General features: G+C 43.5%; 1 protein-coding gene across 1 annotated transcript in view; it reads left to right on the top strand.

The window, feature by feature from the left end:
* Positions 1 to 20,338, top strand: part of CSTPP1 (centriolar satellite-associated tubulin polyglutamylase complex regulator 1) — a 152,467-nt gene that overhangs the window by 22,130 nt on the left and 109,999 nt on the right. Inside the window, exon 2 of the mRNA XM_066633984.1 lies at positions 3,689 to 3,791. Within this exon, the coding sequence (XP_066490081.1) occupies positions 3,689 to 3,791 (103 nt within the window). The remainder of the gene's footprint in view (positions 1 to 3,688; positions 3,792 to 20,338) is intronic.

Genomic DNA, 20,338 nt, shown 5'->3' with positions numbered 1-20,338 from the left:
GTAAATGGATATTACATAGCATAATCTTGTAGTTACAGATGACATGGTGCACTAATAACTTCATGTTTCGCATGATTGCGTGCATAATGATTAACTGAATGTTCAGAGCTCAAGGCTTTGGGCACAGGACCAGACCAAACAGAAGAGCACCTCCTTACCCACAACTTAAAAAAGAAAAGAAAGAAAAGACTGCCAATTGCTGTTGAGGTTTGTAGGTAAGAGCGGGACTCTTACCTACGGAGTCTTACCTACTCTTACCTAAGAGCGGGCACATGTTGTATTTGAATGTAATGAGCGCTGTTGCTGGCTCAAGTAACTACTGTGAGGTTGATCACTGAGCACGGGACTTGGGCATGCAGGGAAAAGGGAGAGAGAAAAGGGATGAAAAGAACCTGGTTGCTGTGAACTTGGGAGTGTGACTGACGGAGTTGCATGACTCGTTCCTCCCTGAGGCATCACAGGTGCTCCGAGTTATTTCTCTTTAATCACTCACATAAATTTAAAATTTATTCCTTTGCATTAAAATAATTAAATAAAGCTACACCCTGTATCTTTTATTGCCAGATAATATCTTTGAACCTCTGGCTCTGTCTTACTATCACCTGCAAGGTACTTTTCAGCGTGTGCTTTACCCATTCTGCCATTGTACTTTAAACAGTCTTCTAGAATGAGGAGAAAACCCCTGTTAGCAATCAAAGCTCATCTGAAATTTTAATGATGGTGCCCACTAGCAGATTACTTTCCATAAGCCTCCTAGGGCCTTCCTGCCTTTCCTTCCCACCTGTCAGCCATGCCAAGTTGAAAGAACCTTCCATTGTAAGTGCCCAATATGAATGGAGTAGATTTGCATGCATAAATACTGGTAACTTGCCAAATTCTGACATAGGTCTTCTGAGGCTAACTGGCTGCTGGAGAAGGACGTAGGGGAGAGAAGACATAATCTATTCTGTTCCGAACTGGCAAGGAAAATTCACATTTCTATTCTGTCTTACTGTTTTATTAGGGAATGCTGATTCTTGCACTGACACTGTTAAGATGTAGTGTAAGGATGGGGTTGGGATATAGCTTTGGAATATGGGCCTTCAATTAACCCATTTCTGCCCAGCCCACAGTTGTAGACATTTGATCCCTGTTGCGTATGTGTAACATTGGGCAGAAATGGCTTAATTTAAAACTGCTATGTTTTCGTATTATATGATGATTTTGGAATATTGCCTATGTATGCCACACTCATATTTAAATGAGCAAACATCAGCCCTGGATCTTCTGTGAACATAGCACACATGTGATAGAGCTAACTTAGGGCCCAACTTGATTCTGCGCCAGGCCGGGGTGTGCATCTTTGACAGAGGGCATACTCGTACCCTGTGCCAGCAGGAAACCAGACAGCCCAAGATAGATAAGTAAAGAACAGTTTTGCTTACTTGTCTATTGGCTGCCTGGTCTCTAACGAGTCTACTCAACCCTGTCCCAGCTTTTGGTTGGTGTCTGAGGAGACTCTGGCAACCCTCAGGGCTGGGGAGTGGGTGGATGATCCTTTGTGCGCTAGTACTGCAAAGATCCACCTCCTTCCTGCCCCAGCCTGCCCATGTTCTGTGTCTGAATTTCCCCTGCAGCCGACTTATCAGTAACAATGGATGGTGGAGTTTCTGCACATCAGTGGTGCCTGCACATGACCTCTGTGCTGGTGTGCCCAGCCTTCAGAATGGTGGAGCAGCTTTTGTGCTTCAACCTGGGACTTATGGTGGTGAATTGTAAGATCTATCACCATAAGGCTGGAATAGGATTGGGCCATACATAATACTCCTGCAAGCACATTATTGCAGGGGATTTGCTGTTTATCTATTTTGTTACCACTAAAATAGAGTTGCTTGCAAAGAATAATTCTCCCCCTTCCCTGCTATCTCTGGTTTGATACTGGGTGCTGTAGGCTTATACCATAGTCTTTGAAGACTGAAGGTTGCCAACTATACTATGCCCTTTAGTGAGGTGTCAGTGACTGTTCTACTTTCTGGGCATCCTTTGGATGATGCAGTAACACCCCTGCAAAGTGTGTTATGAGTTTACTGTATTGATTGACACCATTGTCAATCCCTTACTGTTTGAAAAATTCTTCCCTGTCCCTGCCATTTTCATATTTTCCTAATTGCAATGTGCTTTTCTGTTCCACTGCTTCAGTATGTGACTCCTATCATTTTCTTAAAAAAAAAAAATCAAACAGGCTACCTATAATTGTGCAGTAAAGTTATTCTTCAGTGGGAATATCATTACCCCCCTTTCTTACTCAGGAATGGGGATATTGTGCTGGTGGCTAGTTCAAAAATTGCAAAAAGGAGAAGGGCAGATTCATGCCAAAATCCTTCTGCTTGTGTGGTTTTCTCTTTGTGAAAGCAGTATAGTTGCAAATGCATTTCACTAAGTTGTCCTTGTCCAAAAACTCTGTCACAAATGAATGGCACTCTTTGTCAGGCTCTAACAAACTTTTTCCAGAGCTCTTGAAAATGTACAGTTTTACTTAGCAAACCATTTGGGGATCTAATGTGTCAACTTTATATAAATCTTGCTTTTTATGTAAGAAGATGGTATCAGCTACTTTTGAAGCTAGATGTGATTAGCTCAGGTTTTGAACATAAATGGGGAAATTACAAAAAGTCTTGGGTCAACCAAGTCCATTTCTCAAATGAATGGTCTTGATTGTGGGAAAATAATATCAAAAGCTTAACATTAGATTCAAAAGTTATTACAAGCTGCCATTTAGTTGATATTTCTTTTAAAGTACATATATAATTTTCAGGATTATTCTCACTGGAGAAGTTGAACTCCGCAGCAGATTTTTTTGGAATACTCCTTAATTATGGAATTTTGCAAAGCGGTTGTAGATAAGATCAAAGTTATGGAAAGGGATGCCATTCTCTGTAATCCCAAGATTGTATTCTTGGGTTATTTGAAGGACTCAATCTTGAATAAGAATTTGAAATTAATTCCATGTTTGTTGACTGGATACATATTGTGATAAGCTGGAAACTCCCAGGTCACCTCTAGCAGTGGACTGGTTTAAAAGGAATTGGACTACAGTATAGCCTTTCTGATAAATTAATATCATAGGAGAGCCAAAGCAGGAACATAAGTAGACAAATTGATTGATTAATGAAATCTATTAATTTTTGAAATATTAGGGTTGTACCCTAACTTTTTCTTCTGTGATTGGAAGACATATCAATTTATGCAAGTGAAGAGTGACACATCCACAACAAACAACCTGCGGCATATTTTTTCCCCTCTATCATCTTGTGTAAAATGGTCTTTTGAAACCCTTAGCATGTCCTTTACTGATCTTTGGAGAAAAGACTGCCAATATTTGTAGTCTATGGGATGCATGTGTAGTTTATTGGGACACATTTTATTAGTCTAATAACAAAATGAATTGATAGCATAACAGTGTTTGTTCTTTTTATCTTGAGAAATAAAGGGTGCACAGAAAGGATGAGTCCACCAATGTACACAGAAGCTAGAGAGAAGAGGCATGTGATATTAAATATCTTAACATAAATAAAGGTACTAAACTACCACTAACAGGACAGAAATCCCACCTCTGTGTACAGAAAGACTGCCAAGACATGCAGCAATAGAGTTGTATGACCCTGAACTTTTCAGTTTTCTTGTATATTCTTTTCCTTTCTATTTTCAGCTCAGAGACATGTCCTCACATATATGGAAGATGCAGTAAACCAGCTGCTGGAAAGTAGAGAAGATATTAATCAATATGGAATTGCCAGATTCTTCACCGACTAGTAAGTACCCCAGAACTCCACCAGTGAGCCAGGTCGTAAATAACTCTTAGAGCCGGAATGATTGCAAGGTGCAAAGCATGTGTTGCTTATTCTGTGGCTGTGAATGCCACGTTAGCTTGCATATGCATCATGCCTACACATATGTGAATCCTAAAACTCTACCCGCTTCCTTGCTTAGTTTTAGAAATGCAACTTGTTTCAGTAATCTATATAGCCAACTTCTGCTTGCCTTGCTTTGAGCACAGTTCAGTTACATCGGTAGTTAATACCTGGCAGAAGAAGGTAAGTCATCTGGGTTTCAGTGGAGCTGAGTTTATTAATGTTGAAGTTGGTCCTGTGAGGGTTATAAATGTGTGTGGGCTTCTTCACACATAGTATTTTTCTACACAGACATAACTCCGGTAGGGGAGGGGAAACCACCATGTGTACCAAAACTTTTAAAGTGTGACTCAAATGCTTATTTTGCTACAAGCCTATTGCTTAGGATGCCCAATGGCTTGTGATGATGTGCTTGTTTTGTATCTGTACTTGCACTCGTGAAACCTGAATCGGCTTATTTTCTGCAGCACAGAACTGGGTAAATGAGATTAGTTTGCCCTTTCAAACAAACACACTCACTGATCCTTGTAATCAAGTAGCTTGGTCAGGAAATTGATGAGTGTTCTTGCAACCAGATGGCTGATTCTCAAATATGCCTTTCATAGGTGCCTGCCCATCAACTAGCATTATGCCCAAGTACCTTCCTTTCATGTGCTAAGTTTTGCTAGACAAACCCTGCCGAGAAAGGGGCATGTTTGAACCCTCATGCTTGCAACCATTGTTATGACTTTTACCTGTGTAATGAAGTTTATTTCTTTTGGAAAGCAGATTTATTGGGTCAAACAAGTAGTGGGCAATCTTCAGTAATGAACTGATTGGCTAGAAGCTTTGTGGCACCAGTGGTGTCACTAGGATTCGTGTCACCCGGTGCGGGAGGCCTGTGTGTCACCCCATGTAGTGGGTGGAGCAACACCCCAGGTTTTTTGGCTGTACCTTTTGTTAGAACACAGATATTTCAATGTGGATTGTTTCATTGCATTCTGCATGAAATTACACATTGATTGATATCTAACATGATGGTATTATTTCTCCAAATTCTGATTTTAGTGATTTTGAAAACTTGTGGAGTCACACACAAACACACACCCCTGTGTCAGCTTACTAACACCTTATTGCAGCAGTTCTCAAACTTTTTGCACTGGGACCCACTTTTTAGAATGACAATCTGTCCAGGACCCATTGGAAGTGATGTCATGGCCAGAAGTGATGTCATCAAGCAAATTAAAATAAATAATTATAAATAATTAAATCAAAATAAAAGAAATAATTAAATAAGGGGGAGCCAGTCCTGTTCCACCAAGTGAATCTACTCTGAAGTAAGTCCTATTGTGGTCAATGAGGCTTACTCTCAGGAAAGTGTGGGTAGGATTGCAGCCTGTGAGCCCAAGCCTATGCATGTCTACTCTGAAGTAAGTCCCATAGTGGTCAATGAAGCTTACTCTGTAGTCTGCCTGCAATACCAACCCCCCAAAAAGAATCAGTGAGATTTCCAGCCCTCCCCAGTGCCCAGTTTAAAGTTCTTCTATTTCAAGCATATCAATACAAAGACCCACCTGGCTTCACAAGTGCAAAATAGAAAACTTTCCCTTTACCATTCAAGCCTCTTTTTTGTTCTTTTTAGGGAGGGAGGCTGCCTTTTGGAGCAGCTCCATCAGATCGGGACCCTTCTGGTGTCCTCACATTCGCTTTTGCCTGGCCTGACCACCAGCCAAGGCAGGTCTGCCTACTCGCAAGTAAACACGACTGTGAGGCTGTTTTGCTTTCCATAGGGCTCCATAAACTAGGAGGGAGGCAGCTGGGATGAGGAACCTCCTTCTCCAGTGTTTTTGGGGGCTGCACTCATTGGATGAGGACCATTCTGACGTCCTTGGAGTCTCTCAGCCTGCCTCGGCTAAGGCAAGTCCGCCTACTCGCGAGTAAACACAGCCACGTGACTTCGTTTCGGGCTCAGCCTCGCAGCTGGGAGGGGGGAGCTTCTCGGGTGTTTTGGGGGGGCTGCATTCATTGGATCGGGACCATTCTGGTGTCATTGGATTCCTCTCAGCCTGCCCTTTCCGACAGACTATGGCAAGTATGCCTACTCACGAGTAAACGCGCGATACAGCTCACTTTCACTTTCCATAGGGCTCCATGCATTTTTTCCTTCCAGTATTTTGGCCATACCTTTTGAATGAAAGGAGCTATTTCAATTCTGTTTTTTGCACTGCACTCCACTGGCTATTCTGCATCTAACGGTGTATGGCATGACGCGGTAGCTCCTAACCCCGCGAAGTTAGCGCGTCCTCCCCCAGGGCGCGTCACCCCCAGCGCGTCACCTGGTGTGGCCCGCATCCCCTGCAGCCCCCTAGCGACGCCAGTGTGTGGCACTCTGATGTCACAGTCTGATTTCCCCAGGTATTTCTCTTCTAGTAAGAAAGGGGGGATCCCGGTTCTTTGATTATTTAATTCATCCAAAGTCTCTGAAACCACAAGATGCTGCTTGAGATAGGTGAGAGGCTGCTTTTTGTTTTCTATAGAAATGTAATTGCATTGGCAGCTCTGCATTCTGGTGATTCAGTTGAAAACATAACCATACTGAAAATTCCTGGCCTTTTTTAAAAAAATTAGTTTGGGGCAATACAGTAAATCTTCAAAAGTTTGGCACCTTTGGGACCTCGGTGGTATCTGCTCTGCTTGGCTATTGGGAAGTGCTATCCCACTGTTGATGGTACCCAGATCTAGTGTTGTTACTTACTGTACATTATTGCTTGGGTCTAATGACAGGGCTGCTATTTACATTACTGCAAAGCTGTTGGTGTTGTCCTTAAGCAGCTTCTATAGTCTGTCTTGCAATGCCATCCTGAACAAGGTGTGGCTGGACCTGTACAGGGGTTGGCAAGGTCAGGAGCCCACTCATTCTGAAACCGGGAGCATCCCAGGACAGTTTTGATGCCAGACTACTGGGAATGCCCAACAATTGAATCCTGGACCATTGGAGTTTTACTGTAAATCATTTCTGCTTATTTTAACATATGCTTATGTGATTGTATTCTTCTGTCTTCAAATAAATATATCTTAATAAATTAATCCTAATTTTGCTGGAGAAGTCAGGGATTCTTTTCCCATTCTTGGAAGTCTCTCTAACCACTGGTTTACTATGCCGGAAAAAGCAAAATAGCCTAAGGTCACAATCCTAACCAGGTCTACTCAGAAGTAAGTCCTATTTTGTTCAATGGGGCTTACTCTCAGGAAAGTGGGGTTAGGATTACAGCCTTACTCTTACTCTAAGGGCACAATCCTAACCCCTTATGTCAGTGCTTTCTAGCACTGACATAAGGACAATGCAGCTCTGAGGGGAGGGAACAAACATTCCCTTACTTTGAGGAGGCCTCCATGAGTGACACCCAACTGCAGGATGTATCACATGCCCCATTGGCACTGCTGTGCCAGTGCTGGAAAGCACTGACATAAGGGGTTAGGATTGTACCCTAAATATGTCAGACCTGCTCTCAAGACTGAGCTGTGTCGAGTTGACCCTTCCAACATGTATGAAACCATTAAAATCAGTTGCATATTTGTGTCACTGCTTAAATAACCAGTCTTATACTTTTATCTCCTTCCACATTTCCTTCTAAAATCTTTTCATTTCTGACCACTTTGGAAGAAAATCCTAAAGCAACAGATTCGGGGACAGGGGAAATGGAAGATTGTGCTTTAGGATTTTGGGCTTTAATTGGCTTCCATCTCACAATGGTTAGATTTTCAGGTTTGCTTCCTTTGCCAGCCTAAATGGAGGAGAATTAAGAATGAGAAGTTCTTCTGTGTGAAGTTCTTTTTCAACTGTAAGACTCTTTGGCAAGAAGACTTGGTGTTCCCCATGGTGCTTTAGTATTCTAGTTCCCATGGTTGTTCTCGTGGATGGGCTTTATCTTCCTGTTTTTGAGCATCATCTGTGGGGTGTTAGAGCCTTGTCCCAGCTGTTGCTTTTTTTTATTTTGCATCTAGCGCTTTAAAAAAAAAAAGACATCCCCTCATTTTTACTTCTTCTGAGTGGTATTGCTCAGGACTTCTGTACAGAAAGTTTTTTAATGTCTTTTTTTTTTAATGTTTTCCTTGCTTTTCCACCTTCAGAGCTTTCAAGGCAGCTTACACAATAATATGATAAAACACAGAAATCACTTGAAATGTACCTAAAACATTTAATGGAAACAGTGGGGAGGGGCAATAGTTTGGTGTAGAGCATAGGCTTTGCATTCAGAAGGCCTTGGGTTTGATCCTTGGCAGCTTTAGCCTTCTAGATCAGGTAGTGGGGTGATGAGAGAGACTTCTGCTGGAGTGCCACTTTCACTCAAGGTAGACTGTATAGGGCTCAAAGGAGCTTTTGGTTTATTCAGGATAAGGCAGCATCATATATTCATATAGTGAAATGACAGGATTCTAAAACCAACTGCTACATTAAACACACAAAGTGCATTTTTTTATAGAAACGATAGGCCATGAGGCTATATGCCACCCCTGAGGCATACATATATGTGACAGAGAAGTTCTGCTTTCATTAAAAAGGGGAGGGCAGAACTAGACCTAATGAAATAAAATTTGAATGTGGAAAGATAGCATTTTGTCTGGCCTCTTCAATTCTTTGTGTAGACCAGATTGTCAAGAATATAGTGAATATAGAGAAGTAAGACCATGGCTACTCAAAACTACAAGCAGTATATTAACTGGGAATTGCTGGAAGTGGATGTTATCTTCAGGTCAGTGGGGATAAGGGAGGTCACAGCTTGTGAAAACGACAGAGTAGGGAAATACCATGCTGTGTGTGGCACAGGTGGTTGTTTGTATAGTGAACATTGCTGAGATTCTTGACATTCCTCATTAGTTCCAAGCAAAATCCCCCCTGTAAGCAAAAAGATGAAGGAAAGAGTAAGTGGGAGCAGGAGCTCAAACAATTAGTTATCCAGAAGTTTCTTATTCTATCTTCCACTTAAAAATACAAAGAACACCATAATGCAGCCTTAAGAGGGCTGCCTTTGAGTCAGAGAAGGGTGAGTTTTAAAAAAAGGGAGAGATGCCTTATCTCTCTCTATCCCAGTCAGCTTTTCAGATCAAAATTACCCTTCCCAAGCTACTGTTTCACAAGCAGGGGAAAGAGATGAAGAAGTTAACCTCTATCTTTTTCTCCACTTTTTAAAAAAGCAACTTGTGGTAGGTGATTTGTGAGCTGAAAAAAGAATCAGATGGGAGAGAGTTTAGGAGCCTCTTCCCACCCGCTTTTTTGCACCAATTCATAACTTACTCAGGACTACTTTGGATTTTTAAAAATGGTGAAAAAAATGAATCGTAGAACTTCATGCAATGTGTCATTTGAGCCTGTGTCAGTCTCTAGTCTGTAGTTTTATTTTATTAAAATATTTATATTTCTTCATGTACCTAAATTTCATGGCAAAATCAGCAATTTAAAAAGAAATCATAATAAAAAATCAACATCAGCCAACAAATCAACAAAATTCAGCAGCTGAACACAATCTGGTCATTGTTGAGGGCAAGGAGGGTCTCCTAGACTAAGATGATCATTTGGACAAGGAAGTGTTAGCAGTGTGAATAATATGTACTTTAAGATTTGTACATTGACATTTCTGAGCACAGTGATCTTAGGAAAGTGCTCTCTTTTCCTTTAAAGACATTTAAAAAGCTTACTCCAAGCCTTACTCCCAGCTTTCCTGTCCAGTTCTTGATCTGGTGAGCTTCCCCACCCACCCTTGGCTATGGTACTTTGGTCAAACAAACCTGCGATTGTTTCTGTGAATGGGAAGCTACCCTAGAACATGAGTAAACGATTGCTGGTGTGTGTTCAGCTTTTATAGATCAAGACTTTCTGAAACCGGGATCACATTTCTCTAGCACTCTTGAAGGGAGGATATGAAATTCCAGAAGGGTTTTCTGTTCATGCTGAATAGCCCCCAGAGCCTCTGAAAGCTTGTGCAGGAGAGGAAGACATTTTCAGGTGCAGCTACTATAATTTTCTTTTTGGCAGTTATAGCTGGGTGGTGTCATTAGCCATGAGGTGGGACTGGGGCTCAGCTGAGAGAGTCTTTGAAAGATTTGTGTTCTTCCAGATTTTTTTTTGGCCAGCGTTTGTTCTGTTGCCCTAAACTGTGGAGATTGCAAAAATCCCCTTTTCTTGCTCTTCCACACTAAGGTGACTTGCAACCCAAACCTAACTCATGCCCCTGCTGATGCAACCACATGAACGGAGCACGTACTGCATCCTGTGGGGGAGGGGTCCTGAAGTCCTCCTTGGAAAAAGGGAACTTTTGTTTCTGTACCATGGGGCAAGCTTCCACTTCCTGAATGAGTCTCCTTGGATGTGCATCATCCATTTTTCTGGAACAGAACCAAGGAGAGTAAGGGAGAGGGAAAAGAAAGGATGCACACTGGTACCACCAGGATCCACCATTCTGCTGCTCTTCCATTCTGCTGCTCTCCTGTCCCCCTCCCTGCCCAGACACTCCCCCATGCCTACCCCCCTCCATACCCCACTCTTCCCACCACCCTCCCCCTGAGCTGGCTTACCTGAGGGCCTGTGGACCTCCCAACACCACCGTTTGAAGCGCTGGTTCTGTATGTCCATTTAAGACAGCAAAACTGTTAGCCCACTGTCATAAAACCCAGTTAGAACTGAGCTGTCAGTGAGTGAAGAACTTCTGGGATGTGCCATTTGTAAGGCACCATATGATTTGAGTTGTGAACTATGGCAACTAGACCCAGGAGTCTTAGTCTGCCATCCTAGCCATGCTTTCCTGAGAGTAAGCCTCCTCTGGCAAAACAGGACTTACTTCTGAGTAGACTTGCATAGGATTGTGCCCTTACTCTCTGTAATGGCAGCTTGCTCAAAAAGAATGCTCCTGCCCTGCTCTCTACTGGTCTGAAGTGCCACCACTACTGATTATCAACGTGTGATCCTGTACCTACAAGCTCAGCAGCACACAGATGACAAAAAAGGCAGTGGGATTTCTCTTCCTCATTGCTAACATTCAGGAACCAGTTTGTTATGAGTGCAGTTTCTGCATCTTTTGGAGGAAAGCTCTCTTTATAACTTGTGTTTCTCCTCTTATTTCAAGCCCTAAAAGGAAGAAACAATGAAATCCCCTGCCCTAATACTTAGAAGGACTGGCAAAAATTCTTACTCATATCTGTCAGAGATTTGAGAGGCTCTTTTGGAACTTGTTAATTTCCTTTAGGTTATGGTTCTCTTGGGGTGGGATTTTGGGGAGGAGAGGTGTAATTTCATTTCAGATTAAATAATAATTGTGGTGGCAGTGGAATCTTCTGGCCTCTATTGAGCCACCAGACAGCAAGAAGGAGAAAAGCCCCAGGGCGTGGGAATCTGTTTTTTGTCATCATCAGGCCTACTCAGAGTTTTGGGATGCCTGTTTTGAGTTTGGGTGTGGTTTCAGGATTTGGTGAGTTTTTAGAGTACCTTGCTCCTTAAATGTTTTACATTTTGTAGTCCCAAACACATGCTTCTGGGTTTTTCTTTCTTTTGGGCTCTTGTGTTTGCCGTTCTTATTCATTTCCCTCACTGCTACTCCCAAGGGCCCCTGTGTTGCCTGTGCTCCATTGAAGAGGTGACAGCATTATCTTACAGACGCTAGCTGGCTGAACTGAGCTATGTGACAGGTGTGAAGCTACTGCTGTCATCAACCCAGCTGTGAAATGATCCTTTCAGCTAGAAGCTTCCACTGGGATTTTGTGTTGCTGATTTCTGACAGGTCTTCTGTGTTAAGCTAGGGTTCCCTGCTCCTGGGAGCAAAGAGAAGGAAAGATAGCTGACAAGAGGTCTGCCACTATATTCCAGTAGTCTATGGAAAGGCAGTCATTCTGTACTCATTGTGCGGCATCACTCTAAAGTTAAACAGCCGAGTCTCATGCATCCCAAACATAGTGATACTTGAACCAAATAAGTGTACATAGGACTGCAAGACCAGCCCTCTGATCTTCCAGTTTGCTTAAGATCAGGGGTTCATTCCCCAAAGATTGGAGGGACTAAATTAAAAAATTTATGTCCCACCATTATAGTCATACTAATTTTAAGACTACGTACAGTAAAATGTAGCAGATGCATATCGAAAACATATAACAATATGTAGTATTAGCATGTAGTAAATAAAAACAGCACTAGAAACAGATAAGATACCAAAACAGCAACAGAAAAACAATCCCAGTTTCTCGGGGAAGGGGATCCCACACACTCTTAGAAGAATGGTGGTAATCTCTCTCTGCTGTAGGAAGACCCAAAAAGCAGAATGTGATACCCATATACAATGAGTATCTTGTAACTTTCCAATGTACATTGTAGGCAATAGTTAGGCTGCAGTTGAGTACCTTGCCTTTTAAACAGCTAGGGGAGGGAAAGTCTGTCCCTTTCTCATGAAAAACTCTGGAAATGCTCAACTGATTGGCATCAGCAAGTTATTGTTCAAATGATGTTTAATTTAGACAGAGTGTTACCAGGTGTGCTTTTAATATATGTACTCTATAATATGCATGTATGGAAAAACCTTTTATCTGTGCGAGGACCAAGTGCAGTGGCCAATAGGACAACTCAGTAAATGGCATAAAGATGAAAGAAAGAACGGGTAAAGGTGATAACTTTTATTTAGAGGATAAAAAGACAGTAACTGAGAGGGAAAATCAGTAATAAAATTGCAGTGCAATATATTCTGCAGTCACTTGTACAACTCATGTATCATGTATTGTATTGGCAACCTTCAGTCTCGAAAGACTATGGTATCGCGCTCTGAAAGGTGGTTCTGGCACAGCGTCTAGTGTGGCTGAAAAGGCCAATCTGGGAGTGACAATCCCTTCCACACCGGGAGCAAGTGCAGTCTGTCCCTGGCCTGTCTCCCTGGCTATGGGCCTTCCTTCTTTGCCTCTTAGCCTCAGACTGTTGGCCAAGTGTCTCTTCAAACTGGGAAAAGCCATGCTGCACAGCCTGCCTCCAAGCGGGCCGCTCAGAGGCCAGGGTTTCCCACTTGTTGAGGTCCATCCCTAAGGCCTTCAGATCCCTCTTGCAGATGTCCTTGTATCGCAGCTGTGGTCTACCTGTAGGGCGCTTTCCTTGCACGAGTTCTCCATAGAGGAGATCCTTTGGGATCCGGCCATCATCCATTCTCACGACATGACCGAGCCAACGCAGGCGTCTCTGTTTCAGCAGTGAATACATGCTAGGGATTCCAGCACGTTCCAGGACTGTGTTGTTCCAGGACTTGTACAACTAACCCTAAACATAGACCAAGAGTCCTAGACTCTCACATGCAGATTGCATTTACACAAAGGAGGAAAAGATAGAAGCACTAAGCATTTCATTTGATTGCAAATGAGACATAGAGGGAGATCAGTGGTGAGGATTGTCAAGGACCAAGGTGATCTAGTCATACCTGTTAGGGTGGGAGTTCTACCTCTCTTTCAGTTCCTTGTCTCTATCTGCATAGCTTCCTTCTCCATATCTCTGTCCTCCCATAGAGCGCAATCCTATGCATGTCTACTCATAAGTAAGTCCCACTGAGTTAAATGGGACTTAGTCTCAAGTAAGTGTGTGTAAGCTTGCAGCCTTAGGGCCCAATCCTATTCAGTGTGTGCCGGCTTACCACCGGCGCACACTGTTACAAACGTGCCATAAGGCACATTTGTGGGCCCTAGCACCAGTGGAGCACCAGAGCTCTGCCACTCACCAGTCGCTTGGACTGCCAGGGAGTGTAAAGATAGGAGTGGGCATGGGGGGGGGGGAGGCAGGGAGGACATGTTCCGGGGTAGGAGGAGGCAGAGGGAGGGCGGGGAAGAGGCGTGCCAAGGGGAGGGAGCGGAGCGGGAGAGAGACAGGACTGGTGAAGCAAAGTTTCGCTGGATCCTGAGCCTCTGTGTCGGTCTGTCTGCCTGACACATAGGCTCTGAATTCTACTTGACCCTCGGGTCATTGTAGAATTGAGTAGCCCCATTGCAGGACTACTCACTTTACCCAGGGGAAGGGGATAAAAGTCCCCTTCTCCCAGGGAGGTGGTGGCAGCTGCCTGGGGTGCACTGGATGTAGTGACAGCCATAATTGGTGCTCCTGTAGCCCTGCACGCCAGGCAGCTCAGGTTTGGGCTGCCCATCACTCCAGAGCCCTTCATAAGAGTAAGGACCAGCCATGTCCCTGCTCAGTCCGGTGCTGTTGGTCTTGCCTCACTCCTGGGTGAAGATGGGCAGTGGCTGGTGACATCCATGGCCACTATTCCCCTGTTCCATTGTTGGGCCAGACTGTACACATCTCCTTCCAGCTAATTGGCAGGACTGTGCTCTCTCCTTGCCATGCCTCTCAGAAGTTCGCAGGTGGAAGCAAGGCAAGGTTTGCTTTCCTGAGGGAAGATTGAGTGTGATAACAGCACAGGCATGAGGAGTAATGTGATGACATGGGGGGTGTCATTGTGTCACCCATTCCTGGGTACCCGCCCACCCAGCATTGCTAGGTGGGGACACTTCTTTTGTATTGCTTACAACTTTGTTTACTCCAAGTCAGGAAGCTCACAGGATGTGGTTTTTGTTCACAAGTTCAAATTTGCTAGGCAAGCAAGGCGCAGCTGGTCATGGAATTTTCTCACAATAAGTGAAATAAAGGCAGGCTATTTTCAAGCTAGCCAGTTTAGTGTTATTGCGGTGGGGTGGAACTGCTTTGAAAAACTAAAGTTGTGGCCTTCCTGTGGGACCTGAGGCCTCTTGCCATCAGTCCAATGCCATGAAACTGGCTTGGGTTGTGCTCTCCTGGCATACACCCAGCACCATGTATTTGTGCAAACAAATGTGTCATCAAAAGTATAAATAAAAAACTTGTCAGGCAACAAGGTTTCCCATTAACTATAGAGACGTTAGCTCCCCATTGTTCCAAAAAAGACAGCTGTGTATCCCAAGCATTGTAAGACTTTCACTGACTACCCAGGCTGTGACATCACAGCAGCTGAACCAGTGGCAGCTGGTGGGAACACTTCCTTATTCTTGTAAGTACATTGGTTGCTGAAGGTCTACTGAGACATCAGAGAGCTTTTTTCAGGCTTCAAATGAATTGAATTAGGTGATCAACTTTTATTGGTTTTAGGATTTACTTGGCAAGAGAGGCCCACAGACAGAATAGGTGGTGCCCACAGACAGAATAGAGTAACGGTAGCAGAGGGTGGTCGGCAACAATCACAGCCTGCCACATTTGCAGGCCCTCAGAAATTTGTGTCTTTAGCATCACATTGGTTATGGTTTATTAAGCAATGTTTGTTCCTCTACTTCATTATTTTATTTGGAAAATATATTGGTGTTTTGACAGTTTGGTGGGGTATTATATCCTCTCTGTCACCTTTTCTGATTGTACGGTTGTGCTTTTCTATAATCTGTTGCTATTCCATTGACTCTGCCCTTCTTTCAAACTGATGAAGAGTATTGAAGATTTTTCTAAAGTACTGTAGAGTAAAGGCATGCATGTTGACATCTTTCCAACTGTCTGCTCTAGGGAGCCACTTATTTGTGCTCAGTGAGGCAAAGCTGGACTTATGTGCCGTTGGAATAAACAGAAAGATCTTGCACTAGGATGAATAGTTATAAATGTAGTATAAGAAATGGCAGGAATATTAACTCTGCTTATAAACTGTCCTGCTCTGTGGAAGGCACATGACCTCTATTGACATCACTCCTCTACTTTGTGAGCAGTGAAATTGCTGTTTGTTGAAAGTGCCAAATATGTTGGTGAACATACTATTGTTGGCATCCTTCAGTCTCGGAAGACTATGGTATTGCACTCTGAATGGTGGTTCTGGAACAGTGTCCTCTCCAGTGCATGAAGCCTGGGTAAGGTAGATATGGAGGATAGACTGTTACCCATACAGCAAATCCCCCCTCTCCACATCGCTGAAATGGTCCAATGGAAAGGCAGAGGCCAATACGGTTGGTTCCAGCGGCATTGCAGGAGTTGCCATAACGTGACTGTGTTCAGCCATGAACTGCCTCAGGGACTCTGGCTCCAGATTTTGCCTCGAGGTTGACTCCTGAAGCCTTTTCCATAACTGGATGTAGCCACAAGGCAGTAGAGGTTTGGGATCAGAGTTTTCCTTCTCTCAGATGAGCTGCCTTCCCAGGCTAACGAGTCCCATCTACCCGGTGGCTGTTTAGTCGCCTCTTACGACAAGTACAGCCCAACTGAGGGCCTATTCTTATCCCCAGCCCCCAGGGGATAAACATACTGTATGTCCGAAGAAAGAAACATTGGTAAACCTGACAAATGATACATTCACATCAGCAGCACTGTGTGTATGGTGGGGGGAACATATACCATAGGAAACTTGATATGCAACTATTTTTATTGTCTGCTTGAGGACGTCTTATGCATGATTTTAATGTTTTCTAGTTGGACGGAAGTATTGTGGAGTTCCTTACCTAATACGGAATCTGCTGTTGAGAGCAGAGCGGGAATCATTGCTAGTTGAATAATGACTGCGGATATTTAGCATATGGGAGAGGACCATGTTATTTACAACCCGAGTCTAGTCTGTTGTGTTCAAACTAGAGCTTGGTTGGCTGCCTTGTGGGGAGATTGCTTAGGTTTCTCTTGGAGCTTTCCTAGAATTCAGAGTTTGTTATTACGACAAGATAAAGTGGTTTTTTTGTAGGCCTGTCTTCCATTGCCCAGAACGTTCCTTGGAAGTTGCTGGAACAATTTTGTTTGAAAAGAATTTGGCAGTCTATTGTAATGTTGCCATGTTGCACTCAAGCATATGTTCTGACAGGCACTTTCAGTTGTGTAGCTTATCTGGTTCTGACCCCAGCATGTATAAGCTCTGATGTTTTCTCTCAAAATAAGAAAATAAATATTTGAATTTATTGGAGATATTCTGCAACCTCTGAATCTGACTTTCTGATGAACTGAGATCCAAAGTGCCTCCTGATGTTGCAAGCAAGAAGAGCCACAGTGTCCAGTGGACTTACTCCCTTAAAAGCGCATATGGGATTGCAGCCTTAAGCTTCTAACTTGTAAAAATGTTCTGTAATAATTTGTCTGAAAATGAAACAGGTGTTTCATTGGAATTTTACATCATTCCTTAAAAATGTTTCTGTATCTTGCTTCACAGAAACTGAAAAATCCCCAAGGAGATTTCTGCTAAAAGTGCTTGCAACATTCTGGAAATCCGAGACAGTGCTATCTCTTTTTGCCTTGACTGTAATATTGATACAGCATATTTCAACTATTCAAAGTGGTACCTATCTATTTGCTCGTTACTATAGTCCTGTAAGAAGACAGGACAGTATTCCAATTTTGGAGCTGAAGTGATATAACTAAGAGAAGAACGATGGCTTGCTAAAGGTCATTCATTCACTGTGTTGGGGGCAGAGGTGACATCTGAACACGGGGCAGTTCTCTAAGACTAGAGATTTTCTGATGGAATTGGAAAATTAATATTACCCTTTCCATGGATAGGTACTGTCCATTAGATGAAAATTTGCAAAAAATGTAAATTCTCCTAGAGCTTTGCCTCTGGGTGGGACACCGGCATAACTGAATGGATGCATACAGTCCTGTTATCAATATCTAGGCCAGTGGTTTTCAACCACTGTGCCGTGGCACACTAGTGTGCCACGAGGCAGCCTCAGGTGTGCTGCAGGGCCAGAGGAGGCAGGCAGCAGCCACGCGAGGGAGAAGCTGATGCTTTGACTCTCACGCGGCAGCGGTGAAAAAGGAGCAGCCCTGGTTGCTTTGCATCTCCTGCTGTGAGCAAGAGAAAGGCTGCAACCCCATCCTACTTTACCTGGGAGTAAGCCCCGTTAACTATTATGGGGCTTACTTCTGAGTAGACACGCCTAGGATTGGGTATCAAGTCCCTTGTCTGCCCTGCCTGCTGATTGGGCAACCAGAAAAGCCTGGAGGAGGTCTGGGTGGAGTGAAAAGGAGGGAGCCAGGGGCAGGCAAGCAGGTAGGAAGCCAGTGAGTCTGCTGAGGCCACCAGCCTAAGAATGGACTGGCTGAGGGTCCACGGAAGTCCTTGCCACAGTTGCCTGCAGCACCCCAAAGTGACCCTCCCTGCCTTGCCTTTGCCTTTCAGAGGAGGGGCATTGGCTGCAGGAGCAGGCAGTGGGGGGGGGGGAGAATGTGAGGCAAGTGATTCTGGACCTTTGGAAGATGCAGACAAGTGAGGTGCGGGACAGTAGGAGAGGTGCTAACTGCAATTATGAAATGGGGGAATTTCCCTGTGGGAGGGGGTGGGGTGGGGGAGAGGAGGAAAGGGAAGTGCCAATTGCCTGTTCCTGTATTTGAGAAAAAAGAGTGCAATTGAAAGCCCAATCCTAGGCATGTCTACTCAGAAGTAAGTCCCACAGGCACATTCCCCCCAGTGTCCCCCCTCCCCGTCTTTGGCTGCAATCCTAACCACACTTTCCTGAGAGTAAGCCCCACTGAACAAAATAGGACTTACTTCTGAGTAGACCTGGTTAGGATTGTGCCCTTTGTCATGTAATGATTTAATTGTATTAATTATATTAATTAAAAATTAATTTTAATATAGTAATTTAATGTAAGTAAAAAACTGGGAGTTTGCCTTGACAATTTTAGTGCCTTGACAGTGTGCCGTGAGCTGAAAAGGTTGAAAATGGCTGATCTAGGCATATGAAAAACTTTTTCTGTTCCTAAATGATGGATGATACAAGTAGGAAGATCAATAATGCGCCCTACAGGTAGACCACAGCTGCGATACAAGGACATCTGCAAGAGGGATCTGAAGGCCTTAGGGATGGACCTCAACAAGTGGGAAACCCTGGCCTCTGAGCGGCCCGCTTGGAGGCAGGCTGTGCAGCATGGCCTTTCCCAGTTTGAAGAGACACTTGGCCAACAGTCTGAGGCTAAGAGGCAAAGAAGGAAGGCCCATAGCCAGGGAGACAGACCAGGGACAGACTGCACTTGCTCCCGGTGTGGAAGGGATTGTCACTCCCGGATTGGCCTTTTCAGCCACACTAGACGCTGTGCCAGAACCACCTTTCAGAGCGCGATACCATAGTCTTTCGAGACTGAAGGTTGCCAATACATAAGACATTGGTTGTTGTAAAAATTAATAGAGTGTTCTGTAGAAGTGATTATAGCAAAAATGTAGTATATTAAAAAGTTTTCTATAAAGGGGGCCAAGCCTGTAGCAGCAGAATAGCTGTCTGAAGTCAGTTTAATATTATAATGCACATTTATCTCATACTTTATCACAAGCTCAGGCAGCCTAGGATAGCAAGTGCTTGTCAGAACAGGAGAATAGATTAAAAACAAGAAAAGTTAACCTGTGCGCATCAGTTAACCATGAATGTTAACTATGACCACAAAATTCCTCCAGTTTTGTGGTTACTTTTTTTATGAATTTGCTTTGCATATTTCTTTTGTGCACCCTTGTAATAAGTCTGAGATATGTTGCTGTTCTCACTTTAGAGATGACGGGACTTAACTGATCTTCATCACAACAGGAGCTTTTATTTGACCTTCCCCAAAACAATATGTTTTATGTGAAACGTTGGCAATTTATTTAATGGCATCGGGAAGTGTGAGCTATTAGAGGATGTTTGTACATGTGTGTGTGTGTAAGTGGGCCAAAAGAAAAATAGTATATTTGCTATATAATGTAAACGTCTTTCCCTCTCTGTCCCATATGATTCATATGCAGTTGGGGATACTTAATATGCAAGCAGTTCCTTTTATGAGTGTGTGCACGTGGGACCTCCACTGTTCAATTGGGCTCAGGCGTTGTTAATTTGTCTTGCTTCTATGAATTGTATCCCATGACTAGCAGACAAAGGAGACTGTGCACATGATGAAGTGAAATGTGCAGGTCATTCCTCTCGAGAATGCACCCCTTTCTTTTTATAGAGGCACGCATGGATTAGTTGATCTTTTTGCTCAGCACTATCTTTGTTAGATAATAGCTCTCCTTGCCACCACCACCCCGAAACAGATGCAGATATTCCGTGGTAGTTTCTGGGACAGGCACTATATATCAGTTTTGTTTTAAAAATAGTTGTAAGCTGCTCTGAAGCCTCTTTGAGAAAAAAGCAGGGTATCCATTCTCAAAAATACATACATGTTGGTACCAAATTCCCACTTTTGGCCAATTCTACAACTCTTCCAGCATCACAATGAAAAATCACTTAAACCTTGTTCCTCTTTCCTTTCATTCCCCCTCCCCTCTCATTTTTTTTAAGGGTAACTTTCTCCTTATAAGTGAATGTTGTGTTTTCCAAATCATCCCCAACCACTAGGAGAACCACAAGAAGTTTAGTGCTTGCATAAGTAATGGCAGTATTGCATGAAAACCAGGGATTCTCCTGCAGAGGTGCACCACTCTAGGGCAATGTTCAAATTGAATATTTGAAAGGAAGTACATTAGCAAGCCTTTTTTTCTGTATCATCTTCTTCAGTCCTTAGCTGG

Source organism: Tiliqua scincoides, chromosome 1 (genome assembly GCF_035046505.1).
Source record: "Tiliqua scincoides isolate rTilSci1 chromosome 1, rTilSci1.hap2, whole genome shotgun sequence".
Taxonomy (NCBI): Eukaryota; Metazoa; Chordata; class Lepidosauria; order Squamata; family Scincidae; genus Tiliqua; species Tiliqua scincoides.
The sequence above is the reverse complement of the archived record's forward strand: the minus strand, read 5'-3'. Positions and strand labels throughout refer to the sequence as shown.